General features: G+C 42.3%; 2 protein-coding genes across 3 annotated transcripts; both read left to right on the forward strand.

The window, feature by feature from the left end:
* The first annotated feature begins 4,316 nt into the window (after positions 1 to 4,316).
* Positions 4,317 to 8,654, forward strand: hcst (hematopoietic cell signal transducer). Of its 2 annotated transcripts, none has more exons than XM_014156956.2 (5): positions 4,317 to 4,407; positions 5,100 to 5,174; positions 7,686 to 7,712; positions 7,895 to 8,026; positions 8,375 to 8,654. In XM_014156956.2, the coding sequence occupies exons 2-5, from the start codon at positions 5,126 to 5,128 to the stop codon at positions 8,416 to 8,418; spliced, it is 252 nt and encodes an 83-aa protein (XP_014012431.1). In that variant the 5' UTR covers positions 4,317 to 4,407; positions 5,100 to 5,125; the 3' UTR covers positions 8,419 to 8,654. The 2 variants fall into 2 exon arrangements, with proteins under 2 accessions (XP_014012431.1, XP_045557261.1); XM_045701305.1 differs by having other exon boundaries at positions 7,686 to 7,706.
* Positions 8,655 to 13,992: 5,338 nt separating this feature from the next.
* Positions 13,993 to 18,943, forward strand: LOC106577768 (TYRO protein tyrosine kinase-binding protein). Its single transcript, XM_014156099.2, has 5 exons — positions 13,993 to 14,271; positions 16,901 to 16,921; positions 17,089 to 17,235; positions 17,691 to 17,755; positions 17,900 to 18,943. The coding sequence occupies exons 1-5, from the start codon at positions 14,226 to 14,228 to the stop codon at positions 17,954 to 17,956; spliced, it is 336 nt and encodes a 111-aa protein (XP_014011574.1). The 5' UTR covers positions 13,993 to 14,225; the 3' UTR covers positions 17,957 to 18,943.
* Positions 18,944 to 21,484: the final 2,541 nt, after the last annotated feature.

A 21,484-nucleotide genomic window follows, 5' to 3' on the forward strand; every position in this document is an offset into this window, starting at 1 on the left:
CTGCTCATATTTAGCCTGCAAGACATGACGGTCATTTGTAGCTGTTTATTATTTTGTTTAAGTGTTCCGATTTAAAATAAAGATGAACACTCACCACGCTGCACCTTGGTCTAATCCTTTGGACAATCGTTACAGAAGATCCCACCACTAAAGGACCATGCAGCGTGGGCCGATGGACTGGACATGGGAGGACATCCTGGATGGCAAAGGATCCTGGATGTGGAAAGAGATCCAGGCCGGAAGGGATCGCCTTCCATGGGAACAGGTGGAAGCAGCGAGGGAGGTACAGCGACGTGATCAACAGGCAAGGCAACAACAGAGGCCCGAGAGGCAGCACCCAAAATCTTTTGGGGGGGCACACGGGTAGATTGGCAAAGGCGGGTTTAAGACCCGAGCCAACTCCCCGTGCTTACCGTGGGGAGCTGGTGACCGAGCAAGCACCGTGCTATGCGGTGATACGCACTGTGTCGCCAGTGCGTAATCACAGCCCGGTGCGCTCGGTGCAAGCTCCTCACCGTTGCCGTGCTAGAGTTGGCCGGCAGCCAGGAAGAAGTGCGCCGGCTCAGCGTATCTGGCCTCCAGTGCATCTCTACGGCCCAGGTTATCCTGCACCTGCTCTACGCACGGCATCCCTCATTCACCAGCACAGCCCAGTTCGTCCTGTACCAGCGCTCCATCCTTGCCGGGCGATAGTCAACATCGAGCCAGGACATTGTGCCAGCCCTAAGCGCCAGACCTCCAGTGCGCCTCCAAGGCCCAGTGTACCCTGTGCCTGCTTCGCGCACTCTCCCTCCAGTGTGCCACCATAGCCCAGTAAGTCCTGTGCCTGCTCCGCGCACTCTCCCTCCAGTGTGCCACCATAGCCCAGTACAGCCGGTGCCTGCTTTGAGCACGCGGTCCTCAGTGCGTCTCCCCAGTCTGGTGAGACCGGTTCCAGCTCCCCGTAGGAAGCCTCCAGTGATGATCCATGGTCCGAAGCCTCCAGTGATGATCCATGGCACGAAGCCTCCAGTGATGATCCATGGCACGAAGCCTCCAGTGATGATCCATGGCACGGAGCCTCCAGTGATGCTCCATGGCACGGAGCCTGTAGGGATGATCCATGGCACGGAGCCTGTAGGGATGATCCATGGCACGGAGCCTGTAGGGATGATCCATGGCACGGAGCCTCCAGTGATGATCCATGGCACGGAGCCTGTAGGGATGATCCATGGCACGGAGCCTGTAGGGATTATCCATGGCCTGGAGCCTCCAGTGATGATCCATGGCACAAAGCCTCCAGTGATAATCCATGGCGCGGAACCAGTAGTGATGATCCATGGCACGGAGCCTGCAGCAAAGGTCCCCAGTCCGGAACCTACAGAGACGCTCTCCAAACCGGAGCCTCCAGCGACGCTCCCCAGTTCGGAGCCTCCAGCGACGCGACGCTCCTCAGCCCGGAGCCTCCAGCGACAGCCTGTAGCCCCGAGTCTTCAGCGGCGGCCTGCAGCCCCGAGTCTTCAGCGGCGGCCTGCAGCCCAGAGTCTTCAGCGGCGGTCGGCAGTTCAGAGCCTCCGGTGCTGATCCACGGTCTGGTTCCTCCGGCGACACAGAACCGGGGGGATCAGCGGGCGGTGTGGGGGCTACGCCCCGAACCAGAGCCGCCGCCAAGTATAGCTGCCCACCCGGACCCTCCCCTATAGGTTCAGGTTTGCGGCCGGGAGTCCGCACCTTTGGGGAGGTACTGTCACGCCCTGACCTGAGAGAAAGGGTTTGTTTTTCTATGTGGTTAGGTCAGGGTGTGGGGTGGGCATTCTATGTGTTATTTTCTATGTTTTGGCCGGGTATGGTTTCCAATCAGAGGCAGGTGTCTATCGTTGTCTCTGATTGGAAGCCATACTTAGGCAGCCTTTTTCCACCTGTTTGTGGGATCTTGATTTTGTACTGCTCGTATTTAGCCTGCAAGACATGACGGTCGTTTGTATTTGTTTATTATTTTGTTTAAGTGTTCCGATTTAAAATAAAGATGAACACTCACCACGCTGCACCTTGGTCTAATCCTTTCGACGATCGTTAGAAAGTTACCTATGTTCACAATGGAAAATACACTTCTTTTTTTTAAATGAACACCCACAACCTCCTGTGAATGATTATTTTATAGGTGACCTTTTCCACTAAATAGTCTGAATGGAAAAGTTTCCAATCAAGCTGGTCCATTTCTGCACTACTGTAATGTCAGTCAGATATGTATTCCTGCTGTTTGTAGACAAGGTGGACACAATGATGAGTTATCATTGTTTGACTGATGAGAGTGTTACAGCAGGTGAAGGGCCTCAGTAAGTGTTACTGACTCATTCAACATGCTAATCCCTGATTCAGACAGAGGCAGTATCCACTGTAACAGAGACCTTCACTGGTAACACCTTCAGAAGATGGAGAATACAGTGGTTCCTGATGTATGGAAAGACTCTCTCAGTGAAAGTGTGTGTGTTTATCTGGGTCAGAGAATGACAGCTTTCCTCTGTACCAGTCCAGCTGCACTCTGACCCTCTTGGGTTTCTGTCTCACGGTTAGGTGATCAAGTCTGAACACGTGGCACCATTAGAGCGTTACATACCTATCCTTTCAAAACCACGCACCCCAGGATCCTCTACACATGCCGAAGTCTCCCTTCCTCCAGCAAGACTCTGTGATCACACCCACGATCCGTCCTGTACTGTCCCCAACCTCATGTGTTCCTGAGTTAAAGCACTCAGAGGCCAGGACCATTGTATAGTCATCAAATCTCTCTGGGTTGTCAGGAAGTTGCAGTATATCATCAGACAAGATTGGATGTGAGTTTGCAGTGCTGGGGTCTAGAGTCACTGGAACTGAACAGAGACAACACAAACATACCACAATGAAATAAAATTGAGGTAGGGACATAATCTCATTATTCAGCATAAATGTAATTCACTAAGCATATTTCTTGTTTTCTGTATTGGAACATTTTAGTGGCGTTAACGTTTTATCCCAATTGTATCTAATACTCACTGTATTGAATTCTTGCCTGCATCTTCTCCCAGACTCTATACTGCAGGTTACCCATGTGCTTTGCCACATCAATCAGTCATCCTGAAACCCTCTCACGGTCCGGCAGTGTGCACTGGGTTCTGGAAGAACAGACAAGAGTCAGTGGGGTTGAATACTGAACCACTGAGAAGAGAGAGACTGGAGGCAGATCACTTACCTTTCCAAGGTGGCACTGTAGTGCTGCAGAGAAACAAAATACATTTTTATCAATCTCTTATTATACCAGGTATTTTGAGAACACTTTCTTACTTAAAACAAAGGCCTGGGGAAGAATGCTCTCTATAAAGTACAGTGGTCCTTACCTGTAGGAATGTTATGCTTTTAGGCCCCAGCTCCTCTTCTATGGTTCTGTTTGTGTCTGACAGTGATGATATCTCTCTGCTCATATCCTCAATCTTCTCTTTCATCTTCTGACTCTTCTGCTTCTCTTCCTCCCTTAGTGCAACTATCCTGACCTCCTCTTCCTCTTGTAGGTACATAGGAAGCTTCTCAAACTCCTCCTTGATTTGCCTCTCTGTGTGCTAAGCCTGGCTCTGGAGAGAGCAAACAAGAATGTATCTGATAGTAACATCAGTCACCAGTCTATCATCCATAATTCCACAGGGTGGAAATGTGGCTGCGATCACTCTGCATTCTTACCTTAATGTGCTCTGCTGTTTGATCACAGGTCAGTTTAACGTCATTGAAGACATTCTGCTTCTCCTGTAAGGGCTTCAGTGCAGGCTTAACCTCCTCCTGAAATGAAAAAACATAGAAGTTGGGTGTAAACATTGAATTATCAAAGACATTCAATTTCACCATATCAAAGTATTGACCGTGTTGTCCCGTCTTCAATTGTTGTTTCGAATCTTGATTATTTTCAAAGCCCATGAATAAGTCATACAATGTAAGTTAGTTGAATGGTGAATAGCTGAATGTCACAGTGCTATTCTGTTCTGTACTTTAATACATTTTACTTGGATCTCTCTTGCTCAGGTGAGGCAGGGGTGGAGCTATAAAAAAATAGCAGTACAAGGGTCATAGATTTCTGCAGTTATACTCTTCTCTGAATACCTATAATTAGTGTGCTTGGTTCACCATGAATTATATTGCATGCTTATTGTTTGCTTTGAAACTATATACATCAAACCAACTTCAAAATGTACAGGCTGACAAAACTACAATATAACTTTCAGAATTGTAAAGGCCTACAAACAGGCAATGTAATGTATCAGACATATAATGGAAACAGGGGAGGAGGAGTAGGAGTAGGAGGAGCAGAGAAACATTTATTGAAAAGTGAAAACTCCTAGCAAGCCCTAGTAAAAGACAGTAACTGATCATCGTAGAAGGTTCTGTAGATAAGTTTACATTAAGGTAAGATCATTCTGTTTAAGATGTATTATTTTGTTTATTCTGGTTAACTTTTTTTTTTTACTTAGAGTGTTGTTTCCATAGCACTCCACTAAAAAACATATGTTGAAATGTTTGTCTCAAATCAGATAATATGTGTTACATTTTAAATCTGTAAATTCAGAATTTTGAATTGAATGTTTATTCTTTTGTTCAAATACATTATAAAAAAATCATTTGGCGTCTGTGTAGCATATCCAACTCTTATATATTTTTTTATATTCAACTTTTTATTAGCCAGTCCTATCTTCACAATTGCAAATACGCCCACAACCATATGTGACTCATTCTTATGTAGGTGACATTTTCGAAGTACATTTTCTGTGGAAAAAAGTTGAGTCAAGGTGTTCTACTTCTGTTCCACTGAAATGGCAATCAGATGTGTACAGTGTCAATGCAGATAGTATGCAGCGTATACCTTCTGTTTATAGACAAGTTGGACGCAAGGGAACCAATGCAACAACCAGCGATTCAGAGTAGTTTGCGTTCCCATGTGAAACCCATGTATGTCATATAATGTTGGTGTAAACATTGATGCTTCAATAAACCAGATGTCTTCTTGTGTGGTGACTTTAAATTTCTCCATAGGGATATTGTATTGTGTTTGTAAATGCAGACACAAATGATGTTAATACTATTTTGTTCTGTTCAAGTAGATATTGTACAGTGGTAATTACAGAAAATGTCAGACAACGCAGCATTGCTGATGGTTCTCTTCTTTTGCCTCTGTGGTAAGTGATGTGATTAACTTTCACACCTATACTCACACCCCTATCTGAATTGATGCTAGTGTGTGTGTGTGTGTGTGTGTGTGTGTGTGTGTGTGTGTGTGTGTGTGTGTGTGTGTGTGTGTGTGTGTGTGTGTGTGTGTGTGTGTGCGCGCACGCTTCTGGCTGCACCCTTGCAGACATACAAGGTGGTCCCACACAGGAAAGAAAGACCACAAAGCAGTTTGGGTAAACAGAAACTAAACTGCAGCCTCTATTGGTGTTCTACATGTAGGCTTCTCACCCTCAGACATTCTAGTGAAATAGGTAACATTGTTTTTACTAAAGCTATATCTGTACAGTATACACTGAGTAACTCTGCTAAATGACTTAAATGTAAATGTAAATGTAAATGTAACTCAAACATTAGGAACACCTTCCCAATATTGAGTTGCACTGCCCCCTTTTGCCCTCAGAACAGTCTCAATTCGTTGGGGCATGGACTCTACAAGGTGTCGAATAGCGTTCCACAGGGATGGGGACAAGAGATAGTCCCACCAAAAAATCTAAAGGAAGTTGGTCTGGAGTGTCTGTCCTATATCTGAGAGATACATTACATGGCCAATAGTATGTGGACAGCCCTTCAAATTAGTGGATTCAGCTATTTCAGCCACACTTGCTGACAGGTGTATAAAATCAAGTCCACAGGATACAATCTCCATAGACAAACATTAGCAGTAGAATGGCTCGTACTGAAGAGCTCAGTGACTTTCAACATGACACCGTCATAGGATGCCACCTTTCCAAAAACTCAGTTTGGGAAATTTCTGGCCTGCTAGAGCTGCCCATGTCAACTGCAAGTTATTGTGAAGTGGAAACATCTAGGAGCAACAACGGCTCAGCCGCAATGTAGTAGGCCACACAAGCTCACAGAATGGGACTGCGGAGTGCTGAAGCGCGCAGTGCGTACAAATTGTCTGTCATCGGTTGCAACACTAACTACCGAGTTCCAAACTGCCTCTGGAAGCAACGTCAGCACAAGAACTGTTCGTCGGGAGCTTCATGAAATGGGTTTCCATGGCTGAGCAGTCACACACAAGCCTAATATCACCATGGCAATGCCAAGCGTCAGCTGAAGTGTTGTAAAGCTTGCCACCATTGGACTCTGGAGCAGTGGAAGCGCATTCTCTGGAGTGAGAAATCACGCATTCACCATCTGCCAGTCCGATGGATGACTCTAGGTTTGGAAGATGCCAGGAGAGCACTACCTGCCCGAATATATAGTGTCATCTGTAAAGTTTGGTGGAGGAGGAATAATGGTCCGGGGCTGTTTTTCATGGTTTGGGCTAGGCCCCTTAGTTCCAGTGAAGGGATATCTTAATGCTACAGCATGCAATGACATTCTAGATGTGCTTCCAACTTTCCAACTTTGTGGCAACAGTTTGGGGGACGGTCCTTTCCTGTTTTAGCATGAAAATGCCCGCATGCACAAAGCGAGGTCCATACAAAAATGGTTTGTCGAGCTCGGTGTGGAAGAACTTGACTGGCCTGCACAGAGCCCTAACCTCAACTCCATCGAACACCTTTGGGATGAATTGGAATGCCGACTGCAAGTGCCCGACCTCACTAATGCTCTTGTTGCTGAGTGGAAGCAAGTCCCCTCAACAATGTTCCAACATCTAGTGGAAAGCCTTACCAGAAGAGTGGAGGCTGTTATAGTAGCAGAGGGGGGACCAACTCCATATTAATGCCCATGATTTTTGAATGAAATGTTCAGGATCAGGATATATATACACTACCGTTAATAAGTTTGGGGTCACTTAGAAAATTCCTTATTTTTTAAAGAAAAGCAAATTTTTTGTTTATTAAAATAACATCAAATTGATCAGAAATACAGTGTAGACATTGTTAATGGCAGAGTTCTTCTGCCCATTTTTTATGGAATATCTACATCGGCGTACAGAGGCCCATTATCAGCAACCATCACTCCTGTGTTCCAATGGCACGTTGTGTTAGCTAATCCTAGTTTATCATTTTAAAAGGCTAATTGATCATTGGAAAATCCTTTTGCAATTATTTTAGCACAGCTGAAAACTGTCGTGCTGATTAAAGAATCAATACAACTGGCCTTCTTTAGACTAGTTGAGTATCTGGAGAATCAGCATTTGTGGGTTCGATTACAGGATCAAAATGGCCAGAAACAAATAACTTTTTTCTGAACTCTTCAGTCTATTCTTGTTCTGAGAAATGAAGGCTATTCCATGCGAGAAATTGCCAAGAAACTGAAGATCTTGTACAACGCTGTGTACTAACTACTCCCTTCACAGAACAGCACAAACTGGCCCTAACCAGAATAGAAAGAGGAGTGGGAGGCCCTCCCCTTCATCTACGCTGATTAAAATGTATTTAACTGGTGACATCAATAAGGGATCATAGGTTTCACCTGGTCAGTCTGTCATGTTCTTAATGTTTTGTACACTCAGTGTATAATAGAATTACACTGACAATGATATATTTTTCATTTTTCTCCTCAAGAAAAAGTTGTGGCTGACCCAGGTACAAGTATGTATCATGATAAACACATGTCATAATAAACATAACATCAGAACTGAGAGACACAAATTCCAGATTTTTCACACAATGGGGACCAAAATAATAATATTTCCTGTCACTCTTCACTGATCCTACTCTTGTCCTCCATCCCCTCTCATCTACCTTCTCTATGATTCACCCTCCTCTACCAGATAACCCATCCTGCTACAGGATCGAGCCTGGCACCATGGCTGGCATCATCGTTGCAGACATGATCCTGACCATTGCCATTGTCATTGTCACGTACCACTGTGCCAGCCGACGCAGACGTCGAAAAGAGAGGGGTAAAGTGCCATGCAGGGTTTTTTCATGAACATAATATTTCCCAACTGCTTCCACTGGATCAAGGGCCACTGCCCTCTGCCCACTATGAGAAATATATATTTATGAAAGTTTAGCTTCCCCCTTTTCTTGTCTTGCTTCCCTTTTATCCTCATTCTAGAATTAGAAGGAACAATGAACAGCTCTATATTATTCAAGTTAACCCAATAGACTCTGTAACACATGTACTGTTTATTTAGTGCTTGTAAACTGTAAATCACTAAATATCCCTAGTATTTTGTATGTAAGAACATTTTTGAGAGCTCTAATGGTCTCGCTCTCTCTCTCTCTCTCTCTCTCTCTCTCTATAGCTGATAAAGTCTACATGAATGTCAGGGCAAACTGCAAAACATGAGAATCCTCAGCAAGCACCAGAATACAAATTAGACAAATTTGTATATACATTACAATCTTGTTTTACATCATCTGTCAATACATTCTGGTGATTTGATTTGAAGTGTCTCAATGAACTGCTTTTTCACTGCCACCTCTTGGTGAAAACTGAAATCTACACCTTCAGACGTAAAAAAATCACACTGAAAGTTTGAATTATTTCAAGATTTACTCAAATAAAAAGGTGAAACACATGCACAACTTTGTGTTGACCCAGTTAGTATAGAGATGTACAGGAGGCTCCTAGCCACGATAAGCCTGTGTAGAGTATTATGTCTGTGTGGTTTTTGATGGCTATCTGTCCTGTCCATGTCCATGTCTTTCAAAGAGGCCCACACACTACGCTTAGTTCTCAGACACTTTGTATCTCTGAACCATCTGTCTGATCAGCGTCCTGTCTATTGATGTCTCTCTCTCTCTCTCTCTCTCTCTCTCTCTCTCTCTCTCTACACACACACACACACACACACACACACACACACACACACACACTTTTTCTCTCTCTCTCACACACTGTCCTTGATTATTCTTAATCAAGTGAATCATTTTGTATATGTAGCTTGTTATTAAGTGATCAAATAAGTTCAATAACAATATACTCAAAAACCTTAAGCATGTAGAAACAGCAGTAGGGACCTGGGATTTTGTGCTTTAATCATAAATATAGATTTGAGAAGAAGCAACATGTTATATAGTGCATTCAGAAAGTATTCAGACCCCTTGACTTTTTCCACATTTTGTTACGTTACAGCCTTATTCTAAAATTGATTAAATCGTTTTTTACACTCATCAATTTACACACAATACCCCATAATGACAAAGCAAAAACAGATTTTTTGAAACGTTTGCAAACTCCAAGGGGGCTGTCATAAAAAAAGTATTCAGACCCTTTACTCAGTACTTTGATGAAGCACCTTTGGCAGCGATTACAGCCTCGAGTCTTCTTGGGTATGACGCTACAATCTTGGCACACCTGTATTTGTGGAGTTTCTCCCATTCCTCTCTGCAGATCCACTCAAGCTCTGTCAGGTTGGATGGAGAGCATTGCTGCACAGCTATTCTCAGGTCTCTCCAGAGATGTTCGATCGGGTTCAGATCTGGGCTCTGGCTGGGCCACTCAAAGACATTCAGAGACTTGTGCTTAGGGTCGTTGTCCTGTTGGAAGATGAACCTTCACCCCAGTCTGAGGTCCTAAGCGCTCTGGTTTTCATCAAGGTTCTCTCTGTACTTTGCGCCGTTCCTTTTTGCATCAATCCTGACTAGTCTTCCAGTCCCTGCCGCTGAAAAACAACCTCACAGCATGATGCTACCAGCACCATTCTTCACCGTAGGGATGGTGCCAGGTTTCCTCAATACGTGATTATTGGCATTCAGGCCAAAGAGTTCAATCTTGGTTTCATCAGACTAGAGAATCTTCTTTCTCAGAGTCTTTAGGTGCCTTTTGGCAAACTCCAATCTCCAAGTCATGTCCCTTTAACTGAGGAGTGGCTTCAGTCTGGCCACTCTACCATAAAGGCCTGATTGGTGGAGTGCTGCAGAGATGGTTGTCCTTCTGGAAGGTTCTCCCATCTCCACAGAGGAACTCTAGAGCTCTGTTAGTGAGCATGGGGTTCTTGGTAACCTCCCTGACCAAGGCACTTCTCCCCTGATTGCTCAGTTTGGCCAGGCTGTCATCTCTAGGAAGAGTCTTGGTGATTCCAAACTTCTTCCATTTAAGAATGATGGAGGCCACTGTCTTCTTGGGGACCTTCAATGCTGCAGACATGTCTTGGTACCCTTCCCTAGATCTGTCTCGGCGCTCTACGGACAATTCCTTTGACCTTATGGCTTGGTTTTTGCTCTGACATGCACTGTCAACTGTGGGACCTTATATTGACAGGTGTGTGCCTTTCCAAATCATGAATCATGAATTGAATTTACCACAGATGGACTCCAATCAAGTTGTAGAAACATGTCAAGGTTGATCAATGGTGCTCCCGAGTGTTACAGCGGTCTAAGGCACTGCATCTCAGAGTTAGAGGCATCACCACAGACCCTGGTTCGATTCCAGGCTGTATCACAACCGACCGTGATTGGGAGTCCCATAGGGTGGCGTACAATTGGCCCAGCGTCGTCCAGGTTAGGGTTTGGCCGGGGTAAGCCGTCATTGTAAATAAGAATTTGTTCTTAACTGACTTGACAAATTAAATTAAGGTAAAAGAAATTAAGAAATGGGAACAGGATGCACCTGAGCTCATTTTCGAGACTCATAGCAAAGGGTCTGAATACTTATGTAAATAAGGTATTACTGTTTTTTATTGTTAATAAATTTGCAAATATTTCTAAAAACCTGTTTTTGCTTTGACATTATGCACTAGTGTGTGTAGATTGCTGAGATGTTTTATTTTTTTTAATCCATTTTAGAATAAGGAACGTAACAAAATGTGGAAAAAGTAAAGGGGTCTGAATACTCTCCGAAGGCACTGTATGTGAATGACTGTACATGGAATTTCCCTACATCCCTAACCCTAAAATAGCAATGTTGTTGCCTGGGAACCTTTTCGACCAGTGCCATTAAAATTGTTTTTACGAATGTCCAGTGTGTAGGCCTATATTAGTTTACCTACTCAACTCTGAGATGAAAGCACTTTGAACGTGAAGTGCCATGGTCAACCCTCTGCCCCTGGTATGACATTGTATGATGTTTGTCTCTGTGGTACACTCTGAAATGTGAACTCTGAGTTGACTGTTGATTTCCAACCAATGTATATTTTATAGATAGGCTACCTTATGTCCCTAATGTAGGGAGGTGTTTATTGTGCCGACAGGGTAAGCTATCATTTCAGATGAACTCGTGGTTGAGAGAATCAGGCTTGGCTAGAGCTGCTCTCAGGTGTTGGTAACCACAGCCTACAGAAAACCACAGGTCCTGTTAGAAAGAAGAAAAAAACTGCCAATCTGCAGGACGCTGAGCGGAAAAGGTCTAGTGTGGGCGCCATGGTAACAACCAAGGCCTTTGTCAGAAACAAATAGTAGAGCTGACATCCCTCATCCACAATTAGCAGAAGAGGACAACACTGTCTGATGAGATCTGTGTTCTTGATCTGTCAGATAACACTGTAAGGTGACAAATAAATGTCCATGAAGCATGTCAATATTTGTCTAAAATGTGTCTCTGTTTTTTACATTTTGAATTGAACTGCTATTGATTCACTGATAAAATCCGAAACGTGAAGGTCACACAGTGTTCAGTTGACCCATCACAGTAGTGTATGAGGTGTGCAGTGAGGGAAAAAAGTATTTGATCCCCTGCTGATTTTGCACGTTTTCCCACTGACAAAGAAATGATCAGTCTATAATTTTAATGGAAGGTTTATTTGAACAGTGAGAGACAGAATAACAACAAAAAATCCAGAAAAATGCATGTCAAAAGTGTTATAAATTGATATGCATTTTAATGAGGGAAATAAGTATTTGACCCCCTCTCAATCAGAAAGATTTCTGGCTCCCAGGTGTCTTTTATACAGGCAACGAGCTGAGATTAGGAGCACACTCTTAAAGGGAGTGCTCCTAATCTCAGTTTGTTACCTGTATAAAAGACACCTGTCCACAGAAGCAATCAATCAATCAGATTCCAAACTCTCCACCATAGCAAAGACCAAAGAGCTCTCCAAGGATGTCAGGGACAAGATTGTAGACGTACACAAGGCTAGAATGGGCTACAAGACCATCGCCAAGCAGCTTGGTGAGAAGGTGACAACAGTTGGTGCGATTATTCGCAAATGGAAGAAACACAAAAGAACTGTCAATCTCCCTCGGCCTGGGGCTCCATGCAAGATCTCACCTCGTGGAGTTGCAATGATCATGAAAACGGTGAGGAATCAGGCCAGAACTACACAGGAGGATCTTGTCAATGATCTCAAGGCAGCTGGGACCATAGTCACCAAGAAAACAATTGGTAACACACTACGCCGTGAAGGACTGAAATCCTGCAGCGCCCGCAAGGTCCCCCTACTCAAGAAAGCACATATACATGCCCCTCTGAAGTTTGCCAATGAACATCTGAATGATTCAGAGGACAACTGGGTGAAAGTGTTGTGGTCAGATGAGACCAAAATGGAGCTCTTTGGCATCAACTCAACTCGCCGTGTTTGGAGGAGGAGGACTGCTGCCTATGACCCCAAGAATACCATCCCCACCGTCAAACATGGAGGCGGAAACATTATGCTTTGGGGGTGTTTTTCTGCTAAGGGGACAGGACAACTTTACTGCATCAAAGGGATGATGGACGGGGCCATGTACCGTCAAATCAAATCTTGGGTGAGAACCTCCTTCCCTCAGCCAGGGCATTGAAAATGGGTCATGGATGGGTATTCCAGCATGACAATGACCCAAAACACACGGCCAAGGCAACAAAGGAGTGGCTCAAGAAGAAGCACATTAAGGTCCTGGAGTGGCATAGCCAGTCTCCAGACCTTAATCCCATAGAAAATCTCTGGAGGGAGCTGAAGGTTTGAATTGCCAAACGTCAGCCTCGAAAGCTTAATGACTTGGAGAAGATCTGCAAAGAGGAGTGGGACAAAATCCCTCCTGAGATGTGTGCAAACCTGGTGGCCAACTACAAGAAACGTCTGACCTCTGTGATTGCCAATAAGGCTTTTGCCACCAAGTACTAAGTCATGTTTTGCAGAAGGGTCAAATACTTATTTCCCTCATTAAAATGCAAATCATTTTATAACATTTTTGACATGTGTTTTTCTGGATTTGTTTATTGTTATTCTGTCTCTCACTGTTCAAATAAACCTACCATTAAAATTATGGACTGATCATTTCTTTGTCAGTTGGCAAACGTACAAAATCAGCAGGGGATCAAATACTTTTTTCCCTCACTGTATAGTGTGTCGAGGCTCCTCATGTTGATAGGCTAGGTCATTTCCTGAGCTGGTGTGAGTCTAACCACTAAAAGGCAGAAGTAAAACCCCTCCCTGACTTCTCTGGTATTGGCCTGACCTACCATTCAGGGAAGTGAGGTTCTGTTTGTATTTTTAAGAAATGGGTTTAGACACACGCCTGCCTCACTGGCCCCCAGAAATGGCAAACTATACCAGCATTGTATGAAGACAATATTGGTACACATTACAATACAGTAACAGTAGCTGCTACTAATAGAACACTGTATAGCCTCAACATGGTCAAAACTATAATGTTGATATCATGGCTGGTCAGTCCTTGCATCCATAGCAATGTCTATGAATTTGAGAATGGTTACATTTCTCCAGCCACCTCCCTCAGCTTTTCCCTGAAACAGGGGCAGGGAAAACACATTGTTAATGTTTCAACTGCTGATTGCTGCTTTAAGTATGAATCTAAATTAATAGAAGTATGTCAAGAGGGTGAAAAAGTTATATTGGGCGAGAAAGGTTTTTAATATTTGAGCCACTGACAATGTCTTGTGTTCTCAAAACGACATGCATGTTATCAATCTGTGTGAGCTGACGTGTGTAGAGTTCAACACTCATGTGGACATGACATCACAGGGGCAGAAACAGAAACTCACTCACTGGCTTCCTTGTCAGTCTGCACCCCCTTCGCTCTCTCACACACGGACACACAGTTACAGGACACACAGACCACTGTCTCTAGCACTCCTACGGTTTACATATTACCTTGTCTGTTTTGCTAGCTCTACCACAGAGTCATTGGGGACAGATTACCTTGGACAAAGTACCAAGGACCCGGAACCTTAGACCTCTCCTCTCCTCTAGTCTCCTTATTAGGACCAGGCTGAAAATGGGCAAGGCCCTCTGTATCGTGGCTCCCCTGAAAGGAATGTTTGGTAAGTGGCTCTACATGTGGTCATATTATCAACAAACTATCTGTTGATAAGTAACTGCATGCTAAGGTTACGGTTAGGGTTAGGTTAAGAATAAGGGTTAGGGTAAGGGGTATGTTTAAGGTTAGGATAAGGCTTACGGTTAGTAAATAGTTAGCTGACATGTTACTGATCAAGTGTTACCCTTAACCGTTATGTTCTCAAGTAACTGAGTTGACCTGTTTTTAAATTGTGATCATACTGATAATAGAGTTTCTTTACACAACATAATGTGCATCATAGGAATAACAGGACTGTGGTTGGGAAGTCAGAGGCTTTAAAGACGCATCCCTAGTTGTAAATGATGTGGTTAAGTGTATGGATAAAAGTCAACATTGTGCTGTCCTCTTCATTGACCTGTCAAAGGCTTTCGATATTGTTGATCACTCACTGCTAATTCAGAGGCCTAGATCAGGCTGCATGTAACTAGTTTAATAACAATTACTTGACAGACAGAACTCAATGTATATCTACTGATGGTGTTAAATCAGGCTTCCTGGATATTATGAAAGGTGTCCCGTAAGGGTCGATTCCAGGTCCTGTACTTTTTACAGTTAACAATATCTACTTGTCTGTAAAAAAAATGTAATCTGCACTTGTATGCCGATGATACTGTTGTGTATGCTACTGCCCCCATGGTTGACCAGACTCTATCTGAACTAGAGTCTACCTTCATTGTATAACATAAAAACTTTATTGACCTGAAATTAGTACCGAATGCAGGTAAAACTAAGTATATGTTGTTCTCTGGAGTGCATAAAAGTAAGTCTGATGATTTAAGCATAATGTACTTTGGATGGTTTCCATATTGATCGTGTCCGTGCTTACAAATAGCTGGGCATCTGATAGATGAAAACCAGTCTTTTAAAAAGCATATTGATGAGTTATACTGAACAAATATATAAAAGCAACATGCAACAATTTCAACAATTTTACTGAGTTAGTTCATATAAGGAAATCAGTCAACTGAAATAAATTCATTAGGTTCTAATCTATGGATTTCACTTGCCTGGGTAGGGACTCAGCCATGGGTGGGCCTGGGAGGGCATAAGCCCACCCACTTCTGAGCCGGGTCCATCCACTGGGGAGCCAGGCCCAGCCAATCAGAATTAGTTTTCCCCACAAAAGGGCTTTAGTACAGACCAAAATACTCCTCAGTTTCATCAGCTGTCCGGGTGTCTGGTTTCAGACGATCCCGTTGGTGAAGAAGCCAAATGTGGAGGTCCTGGGCTGGTGTGGTTACACGTGGTCTTCTGTTTTGAGGCCGGTTGGACGTACTGCCAATTCTATAAAATTATGTTGGAGGCGGCTTATGGTAGAGAAATTAACATACAATTAGCTGGCAACAGCTCTGGTGGACATTCCTGCAGTCAGCATGCTTATTGCATTCTCCCTCAAAACTTTAGACATCTGTGACAAAACCGTACACTTTAGAGTGGCCTTTTATTATCTCCAGCACAAGGTGCACCTGTGTAATTATCATATTGTTAACCAGCTTCTTGATATGCCACACCTGTTAGGTGGATCAATTATCTTGGATCGGAGAAATGCTCACTCACAGCGATGTAAACACATTTTTGCACCAAATTTGAGAAAAATAAGCTTTTCTGTGCCTATGGAACATTTTTGGGATCTTCTATTTCATCTCATGAAACATGGGACCAACACTTTACATGTTGCATATACATTTTTGTTCAGTATAGTTAACAAGCTGAGAATAAAAATAGGCTTCTTCTATAGAAATATGTCCTGCCTCTCGCTAAATAGTAGAAAGCAGATTATTCAGTTGACGTTGTTATCGTTCCTAGACTATGGCGACTTTTCGAACACAGCTGCCACTTCATTAAAGCCATTAGATGCAGTTTATCATAGTGTACTGCTCTTTATTACTGGCGACAATTTTTGTACAAATCACGGCATTCTCTACTGGTTGGCCCTCTTGATGTCACGTAGGTTGAAACATTGCTATGGTTCAATTTATAAAGCTCTTTGACAAAAAGTCCCACTGTACCAAACATAATTACTAAACTAAAATGTGATGTTCTGGTGCCTCTAGGGCAATTCAGAAAGTTGATTGAGGACCTTATTACTGATTGTGTTTGTTTTTTATAACTGTGTTTTTCTTTCTGCTTGTGTTTTGTGTTTATATTTTGATGTGTGTATTTTCTGTCATTTATGTAATTCATGGCTCATCTGTAATTCATGGCTCATTTGGTTTAAGTATGACTCTCTGATAAAATAAAGGTTAAGTAAATAAGTCAGTAGTAAATATTTTCTAAAGGACACATAGGATAACTTTTCTAAAGGACACATATCTAGTGTTAGAATTCGTTTTACTAAACAAATAAAAATGGTTGAAATAGAGTCTAAGTGTTTGTTTGTGCGAGTTGGGGGGAATTGGGAGTGAATTTACAAGAAATGTCCCCAAAAAGAAGAAATGTCCTTATTACACTTTGTTTTCACCTGCATTGGAGTCATTCAAGAGATATTATATAGATATTATACAGTACATGTTCTGTTCACTTTTGTAAGGGAATTACCATTCCCTTCACTTATATTGCTATTTTCTTTCTTGATTCCTCTTTTCTTTCAGGTCCTGCCGAAGGAGAACAAGGTATTTGGCTGCTGTTGATACCACTATCGATTTTTGTAATAATTGAGAGCAGGTGCTTAACTTTAACCACTCTTTATACTATTTCAACTCCTCCTATATCCCAAAACTCTTGTGCCACAAACCATGTTTTGATTATGGTCAATAAGCAGAACGCTCTCTCTCTCCAGACTGTGGCCACTGCTATCAGATAGATATGGGGGCCGTGGTGGGCATCATTGCCTGTGACATCATCCTGACCCTCCTCATCGCTCTCGCCGTGTTCTGTTTTACTACCTTCCGGAAGAAGAGGAGTCAACAGGAATCCAGACTGGAGGGTGAGGGGTGTGTGTGTAAGGGTGCTTGCTGGTGGCAGGGAAGTCAGGCACAGGAGATCGAACTTGGTATAAAACGGAGCAGTTTAATAAGTGCTCAAAATATACAAAATAATACAAGTGGGTACAAAACCCGTCGCACACCAGAACATATCTTGCACATAGCTTATAAACAAACAATCACCGACAAGGACAATGAGGAGGAACAGAGGGTTAAATATACCACATGTAATGAATGGGATTGGAACCAGGTGTGATACAAGACAAGACAAAACTGAAGGAAAATGAAAAGAGGATCAGCGATGGCTAGAAGGTCGGCGACTTCGACCGCCGAATGCCGCCCGAACAAGGAGAGGGACTTCGGCGGAAGTCGTGACAGTGTGACTGTGTTTGTGTGTGTGTGCTTGCTTGCGTCCTCCACCCATCCCTAATCCATCCTGTTTGCCACCTCTCCTCAGGTAAAGGGAAAACACTCACAGCATCAAAAAGGACAACAGTAGAAATCACAGAGTCTCCCTACCAGGTACTGAGGCACTAACCATAGTAGAGCACAGTTCTCAAAGCATACAGAATATACATTCATATGGAGTAACTGTTTATGTCTGATGTGATCCATTTATGATTCCTTCCCTGTTGAATTGTTTTATTTTTGCCTTTACTGTTGTAGGAACTGCATGGAATTCAGTCAGACGTGTACAGTGATCTCCGACAGTTTCAGAAATGAGACTACTTTTTTGAACGGACTGCGTGTATCTTGCTGCCTGGTGCTTAAATCTGACAAGGACTGAACTTTGCACATCTTGGATTTATATTTATACTCATCTCCTTACTGTTATCTTTCAACTTTTGTGTGTCTGTCTAATTGTACAATTAATAGAATAGCATTAGACACATTCAAGAGATATTGTATATATTTGACATAAATAGACCTGTTTATGTTTGTTTAATAGGCTAACTTTTATAGTGTTGTTTTCTATGTTTACATGCAATTTTATTTCATTATATATCTGTTTTATTTGACTTAATTAAGTAATTTCTGTATATTAATGGGGTTATTTTATTCTATGTTTCATAAGCTCATCATTTGTATATTACCAGAAACAGTTCATGGAAGCCCCATTAATATTGCCCACAGGATGTTGGTGGCACCTTAATTGGGGAGGACTGGGTCATGGTAAAGGCTGAAGCCCGGTAGGTGGAATGGTATCAAACACATGGTTTCTATGGGTTTGATGACATTCCATTCGCTCCTTTCCAGCCATCATTATGAGCCGTCCTCCCCTCAGCAGCCTCCACTGATATTGCCTATTATTAATATTAGTCATATGATCTGAAAAACTATTAGTCAACTGGGATGAAAAACTTCCCAGAGATATTTTAAGTTGATTTTCTGTCTGCTCCCTGTTAGTCATAAGCTGGAGTCCCTTGCACACTATAAACACCAGGGTTGTGGTCAATTCATAATAATGTGGGGGGAAAAAGTCTCTACATCCTCTTTGAAAATCATAAGACGTGTGGGCTTAGGTGTTAGGTGTCAACCATAATAGGATGTGTTTCTCAAAAAATTGAAAATATAAATATTTTTTAAGATTTAGAAGCTCAGTGCTGTTTATTGTATTGGTTAGGTGGTTACATATCAAATACATTGTTCGTTGTTTTTATTCACAACTAAAATATGTCTCCATATCTAAAATAAACATTAACAAAACTTTTTGATGAATGAAAATCCTTTCCCCACATTTTTAGACCTACTTCAGATGTGTTTACATCTTGAATGAATTGCATCTTTCTAACACTGACATATTGAGGTAGGTTGTATAATCAAGTAGGATATCTAATCAAAACAAAGACACCACAGTTTTTTGCCCTTGCTGTGGGGTTGGTGAGTTGTAAACAATGGATCGCGTGTCAGCAGCGGGAAATTGATTTCGCTGCCACATTTGACTGAGCAGTCACTGGAACAGGAGTAAAGTTTCATTTAATAGATTAATAGACCAGGCTGGTCTCATAGACTAGACACCACATAGTAAACAAAAATCTGGGACACTGAAATTAGTATGTTAAGTTTGGTATGGCTAAAAAAGTATAACGCAAATGTCTAGCAACTTTAGCATTTTAGCTAATTAGAAACTTTGCAACTACTTACTACCTTTTAGCTACTTTTCAACTATTTAACATGTTAGCTAACCCTTCCCCTAACCCTAATCTTAACCCTTTAACCTAAATAATAACCCTAATCTTAACCAGTGGTGTAGTGCTATTTTGTTAGGTGAGGGAGCACAAAAATAACATGTTTTCATCAATCAAAGTTTGTACTGACAGATGTAGCCAATGGAATAGCCTATCATTTTAGAATATGCATAAAATGCATCCTCCAATTGCAACATCTGGCTATGCCCACACATTTTGTTTAAAGAACATGTTATATTTTTAATACCATCAAACAGGCTTAGGCTACCTAATTTCAAAATAGGCCATCATCACCCTCAATCGTGAATGATAATTCTTTATGTTTTACCGGTGAAACGTCCAAACTGCTTCTGCATGCCAATCATTTGATTGATCATAATCAGTTTCATGGGAGTATGCATTTATATCTTCTTGAATTACTGTTTCTAAGTGAATTAGAGCAGATGGTGCTAACAAATTATTAGCCTTTCTTGTATTTTCTTTCAAAGTATATATCCTACCTAGTGACGAACTCTGTTGAGTTTTGACACATTATCCTTTTTGGGGGACTATTCAGCTTTAGCTAACCATCCTAATATCTCATTAGAGATGAGGTGGTGTTTTTGATGTAACAGTAACGATATAGGCCTACTATGCTATAGTATTATATTCTGTTCTGTTATGTAAAATGCAAATTCATAATTATGTGATCTAGACATTGATTCAGCATTGATCTAACTACTAAACAAGCACCATTTTGAGAAGTAATAATCTTCTATTTGTAATAATAATAAGAATAATAAGTGATGAAAATGACCATTAGGCGTAGGCAACAGATTTTGATGAGATGTCATTTTAAGCAATTGTAGCACCCTTCGTGGTGTTGAAAGGACAGCGCCCGGATCGCACAATTATGTTAATAAAGTTTAACCAACTTGTGGTGCTGGAGGATAGCTGAAGGATAGCTCAGCCATTTGGCCAGTTCAGGAACAAACAACAATAATCATTCAGTAGGCCTGTAGCCTAATAGGCCTGTGACTACTGTATGTGGTGTAGTTATTTGTAGGCTATAGCCTAATGCAAATACAAATACATACAGTAGTGGTCACATATTGTTCTGGGTTCCACTGTTCGAGAGGGGGTCCTTGGAGTTTTCTGAATATCGAGGCAGACACACGTGTGTGTACACGTAGACTATTGTTCTTCATCATTATCGACAACACCAGAGAGAAGACAGGGAAGAAACCACCATTTACCTACCTCTATGCTGTCAAACAGTACCCATCAAAAGTCTGGACACACCTACAGTACTTATTCAAATGTTGTTCTTTTTTTACTATTTTCTACATTGTAGAATAATAGTGAAGACATTAACACTATGAATTAACACATATGGAATCATGTAGTAACCAAAAAAGTGTTAAACAAATCAAATATATGTTATATTTTAGATTCTTCAAAGTAGCCACCTTTTGCCTTGATGACAGCTTTGAACACTCTTGGCATTCTCTCAACCAGCTTTATGGGGAATCCTTTTCCAACAGTCTCGAAGGAGTTCCCACATATTCTGAGCACTTGTTGGCTGCTTTTCCTTCACTCTATGGTCCATCTCATCCCAAACCATCTCAATTGGGTTGAGGTCGGGTGGTTGCGGAGGCCAAATCATCTGATGCAGAACTGCATCCCTCTCCTTGGTCAAATAGACCTTACACAGCCTGGAGGTCTGTTTTGAGTCATTGTCTTGTTGAAAAAAAAATTATAGTCCCACTAAGCGCAAACCAGATGGGATGCCGTATTGCTGCAGAATGCTGTGGTCGCCATGCTGGTTAAGTGTGTCTTGAATTCTAAATAAATCACTGCTAGTGTCACCAGCAAAGCACCCCCACACCATCACACCTCCTCCTCCACGCTTCACGATGGGAACCACACATGCGGAGTTCATCTGTTCACCTACTCTGTATCTCACAAAGACTTGGTGGTTGAAACCAAAAATCTCAAAATTGGACTCATCAAACCAAAGGACAGATTTCCACCGGTCTAATGTCCATTGCTCGTGTTTTTTGGCCCAAGCAAGTCTCTTCTT

This window comes from Salmo salar, chromosome ssa02, assembly GCF_905237065.1.
Source record: "Salmo salar chromosome ssa02, Ssal_v3.1, whole genome shotgun sequence".
Classification (NCBI taxonomy): domain Eukaryota; kingdom Metazoa; phylum Chordata; class Actinopteri; order Salmoniformes; family Salmonidae; genus Salmo; species Salmo salar.